The following is a 5,394-nucleotide window of genomic DNA, read 5'->3' on the forward strand; positions in this document are numbered from 1 at the left end:
GATCAGTTTTGGTCTAACACCGTTTTTCAAATTATTGTACATCTATCAAATTGTATTTTAACCCACCGCTAAGTTTAACAGGGAGGGAGAGTGCAGATTTACCAATCGCGGGGTCGTGAGCTTGATCCCCGGGGCAGGCGTATGTTCTCGGAGAAATTTGATGACATTGTGTCTGAAATCGTACGTCCCCAACCTCTGATTGATGTTGGGTAGTTGGTATTTACTTGTGGAGAACAGGTTTGTACTGGTACAGAAACCAGGGACATTGGTTAGGTTAACTCCTCGTCGTAATGTTAAAAAACGGCGTTCAACGTGAAACAAAAAACGAACAAACAAATTGTATAGATCTAGTATCATTATGATTTACTTCCTTCTTATTTTAAACTGAAAAGAAAATAGCGTATTCGAAACTGGTAAGAGTATTTCCATTTAGTTTTACATTTTCACTTTTCATGATTTTATTCTATTTGTGAAGACTTAATTTTATTATATGCTATGTCAGTACCTCATTTAATGTAGAGGATGATGAAAATCTCGCTGTAAATGTTATTGATTTAAACGTTTTCCCTTGTTAAATCTCATAACTGTTTCAAGAAAGTAGGTGCTCAAATTATAAGTTTTCAGACCTCAATTATGCGTTTTTCCTGGCTGTAAAGTGGGCACTTTGCATGTTCTCCACTGACAAAGCACTTCGAACAGAATAGAAAATAACTTTATCTTGCAACATATAAGAGTACAGAAACATTTACGAACTATCACAGATTTACACATGACATTGTATTTCAGCAGCTGGACCTGTCTTACCCGACACTAGTATTTCAGCAGCTGGACCTATCTTACCTGACACTTGTATTTCAGCAGCTGGACCTGTCTTACCTGACACTTGTATTTCAGCAGCTGGACCTATCTTACCTGACATTTGTATTTCAGCAGCTGGACCTATCTTACCTGACACTTGTACAGCAACTGGACCTATCTTACCTGACACTTGTATTTCAGCAGCTAGCCTTATCTTACCTGACACTTGCATTTCAGCAACTGGACCTATCTTACCTGACACTTGTATTTCAGCAACCGGACCTATCTTACCTGATACTTGTATTTCAGCAACTGGACCTATCTTACCTGACACTTGTATTTCAGCAGCTGGACCTATCTTACCTGACACTTGTATTTCAGCAGCTGGACCTAAGTTACCTGACACTTGTATTTCAGCAGCTGGACCTATCTTACCTGACACTTGTATTTCAGCAGCTGGACCTATCTTACCTGACACTTCTATTTCAGCAGCTGGACCTGTCTTACCTGACACTTGAAGCAACCGGACCTATCTTACATGACACTTGTATTTCAGCAACTGGACCTATCTACCTGACACTTGTATTTCAGCAGCTGGACCTAAGTTACCTGACACTTGTATTTCAGCAGCTGGTCCTATCTTACCTGACACTTGTATTTCAGCAGCTGGACCTATCTTACCTGACACTTGTATTTCAGCAGCTGGACCTGTCTTACCTGACACTTGAAGCAACTGGACCTATCTTACATGACACTTGTATTTCAGCAACTGGACCTATCTACCTGACACTTGTATTTCAGCAGCTGGACCTGTCTTACCTGACACTTGAAGCAACTGGACCTATCTTACATGACACTTGTATTTCAGCAACTGGACCTATCTACCTGACACTTGTATTTCAGCAGCTGGACCTAAGTTACCTGACACTTGTATTTCAGCAGCTGGCCCTATCTTACCTGACACTTGTATTTCAGCAACTGTACCTATCTTACCTGACACTTGCATTTCAGCAACTGGACCTATCTTAGCTGACACTTGCATTTCAGAACTGGACCTATCTTACCTGACACTTGTGTTAAACAACTTGACCCATCTTACCTGACACATGTATTAAACAACAGGATCTATCTTACCTGACACTTGTATTAAACAGCTGGACCTATCTTACCTGATACTTGCATTTCAGCAGCTGGCCCTATCTTACCTGACACTTGTATTTCAGCAACTGTACCTATCTTACCTGACACTTGCATTTCAGCAACTGGACCTATCTTAGCTGACACTTGTATTTCAGCAGCTGGCCCTATCTTACCTGACACTTGTATTTCAGCAACTGTACCTATCTTACCTGACACTTGCATTTCAGCAACTGGACCTATCTTAGCTGACACTTGCATTTCAGCAACTGGACCTATCTTACCTGACACTTGTGTTAAACAACTGGACCCATCTTACCTGACACTTGTATTAAACAACAGGATCTATCTTACCTGACACTTGTATTAAACAGCTGGACCTATCTTACCTGACACTTGCATTTCTGCAACTGGACCTATCTTACCTGACACTTGCATTTCAGCAACTGGACCTAGCTAGACAGCTAGACATATCTTACCTGACACTTGTGTTAAACAGCTGGACCTATCTTACCTGACACTTCTATTAAACAACTGGATCTATCTTACCTGACAGCAGCTGGACCTGTCTTACCTGACACTTGTATTAAGCAGTCTGTCGTCTTGTGCAGATAGTAAACTAGTTTTTCAAATTGATTCATTTTTGTTTTAAGATAAATTTATCTTAAACAGCCATCTACCTCCAGTAGCCAGATATTGTCGTTTCCTTGACATGCTTGGCATTGAATTTAGGCAGTGCAAAGGAAAACTTGTGTATTGATATAAAAAAAGGATGAAAGAGTCATAATTGCAAAGAAAAAATGTATTCAAAGCCATCTCCAAAACTAACGTGATCAGTAGTTTATTTAAGCATATAGTTGTCGTAATATCGTAGATGAGAGTTTTACAGTTCTGATGAGAACCTATTTTTGGTATACCATGTTTCGTTTCGAGGTAACGTCGGACCACTGGTGAATGAAAATAAAGACTAGCCAAGACTTGAAAAAAAGATATATTGGGGAAAACACCAGAATGACGCTATCTTGTGATATGGGGGGGGGGGGGGGGGGGGGGGGGGGCTGGGGCTGTGTGTTTTGTAGTGGGGGGGGGGGGGGCGGGGGATGTAACGTAATGTAGTATTTCGAGAAGATTATTCGATGACCCCATAAATCTTTTAAGCAGTCGGCAAAAAGAAAGTTTTCATTAAAATGGTAGTTTTTTTTTGTCACAGTCTCTCGTTTTGGGTTTTACATGAAACCAGATTAATGGGTACCTTTTATTCTAAACCCAACGTTTAACGTAGATATCAAATTATACGTCAAAGTTATCTCCTCAGATTTTAACCACTTTTAAGAACAATGGTATGAAAATATGTTGAGTATAGTATGTATCTCGACATTAAAATCAAATTTTGCTGACTGAGAATGATATATGAAAACACTATGAAAGACCTGAATTAAATGGGCGTTCTTATGCATGTTTGAAGGTTTTGCAGACAAAACAGTTACAAAAATATCAAAAATTAAATCGGGAATATGCTGGAGTCTACATTAAACAAAATGTCGAAACGGAACACTATGACTTCAATACAGGGGCATCCCACATTAAAAGTAATATAGCCACCAGGGAATGGCACAGAGGAGTGTTACTATAGCTGATCTGGGGATGCCACTACTGTATACCGGTGTTGAAATACAAAAGTAAAATGCGATCAAGTAGAAATAATATTTCTATAGTTTTAACAATATCTACAATATTTTCCATGGCGCAGGATAATGTCCACTTGTAATACTTTTGAATCATAATTGAAAACAGTTCATTACTGTGCAATTTAGTTTTCTTTTCGAGTTGCAAATCCAGGATATCGTTTCTACTGAACTGTGATCTTTTAGATCAAAGGAACTATAAACTGGCCTTCAACTGTGACGTCATTACATTTTGACGTCATAACAGTTTGACCTCGTACACTGGGATGACCATATTGCTCAAATGGCCAGATATGGTCATTGAATGAAGTTGCTTTATTTTCTCTGCAAAGAACATATATTGAAACTTGTCCAAGTACTCAATGAAGCGATTTAGTGGTGGTTATTATTTCAAGGGGAGCGGATGATGGTTAATGAAAATAACATTTGCTAATCTTTTGAAGTGGCAAAACAATGAATTACAGAGAAGCGATAACACAGGTGGTTGATTTCTGCCATTTCGCATTACTTAATCTCTCCCCACGATCCTGCTAATTATCGTGTTTCGCTCAGCGCCCTCGCTAAATAGCGAGTTTTCGCCCCGCGCCCCGCCATTTAACTTGCTACGTCTACGGTGTTTTCGCTCGACGGGGTCGCGGGGCAAAACCTCGCTTTTTAGCGGGAGCGTGGAGCGAAAACACGATAATTAACGGGGTCGCGGGTGAGCTTTGCTAAATGGAATGACGGGGCGCGGAGCGAAAACGACGTTTAAGCAGCGCTTATTATCGTGTTAATTAAACGTCGAGTTTTCGCACCGCGCCCCCGAATTCCAGCTACTAAATCTCGCCCGTGACTCCGCTGATTATCATGTTTTCGCTCCGCGCCCCCGCTAAAAAAAAGCGAGTTTTTGCCCCCCCCCCCCCCCCCCCCCCCCCCCCCCCCCCCCCCCCCCCCCCCCCCCCCCTCCCCCACCGCCCCAGAAATTTTAACGTGTTAATTCTCTGTTTTCGCTCGGCAGGGTCGCGGGGCGAAAACGCGAAATGGCAGAAACAGGTGTACTTTATGCAAAAATATAAAAGCCATGAAACATAACAAAAGAGATCATGATAAGGATAAACTTGTTTACTTGTAAGAGGAGGATCTAGTTTAATGAATTAAATATATTCAGACTCAGGTCTATGATCATTACGTGCTATTTTAAAAACGGTATTATATCACTATGTATTGCGTGAAAACTTGAAGCTTGTATGACAAGTTTAAATTTCAGTCAGAGTTTCTCTTGTTTGATCCATGCAGCACATAGAGGATTTAGATCTAAGTTATAATGTTAACCCTGATCCTGCTAAATTTCTATAATGAACTTGTCCAGCTTTCAATTTGGACAGTACCATTAACTGTTAAAAGGGGTGTTTACCAAAAAGATACTAACTGAATGGCGATCAGTGCAGATCTTGATCAGACTGCGCGGATACGCAGGCTGATCATGATCTACACTGGCCGAAAAGGCAGAATCAATCGTGTCCAGCATGATAAGGATTAATGTAAGATCAAATATTTATCAAGGAGGTGTTGATTGATGCCATGGATTTTTATAAGGTTTATGTAAACAGATAAATTACAGTTGTTCAACGTTCTTTATTCTTTCTGTACTGAAACAAATATCCGTGACTGTAAATGCGTTATTGTTGAACAGTTTTCTTATGATTCAAGGACTCAACTGCAAAATATTTAGGCTACATTCGCTATAATAGAACCGCGCCATGGGAAAACCAACATAGTGCGTTTGCGACCAGCA

At 40.4% G+C, this 5,394-nt stretch overlaps 1 protein-coding gene across 1 annotated transcript; it reads left to right on the forward strand.

Annotated features, from left to right (window-relative positions):
• The first annotated feature begins 202 nt into the window (after nt 1-202).
• LOC128556276 (uncharacterized) lies at nt 203-1,827 on the forward strand. Its single transcript, XM_053542881.1, has 2 exons — nt 203-237; nt 762-1,827. The coding sequence occupies exons 1-2, from the start codon at nt 203-205 to the stop codon at nt 1,825-1,827; spliced, it is 1,101 nt and encodes a 366-aa protein (XP_053398856.1).
• The last annotated feature ends 3,567 nt before the right edge of the window (nt 1,828-5,394 follow it).

This window comes from Mercenaria mercenaria, chromosome 1, assembly GCF_021730395.1.
Source record: "Mercenaria mercenaria strain notata chromosome 1, MADL_Memer_1, whole genome shotgun sequence".
NCBI classification, from domain to species: domain Eukaryota; kingdom Metazoa; phylum Mollusca; class Bivalvia; order Venerida; family Veneridae; genus Mercenaria; species Mercenaria mercenaria.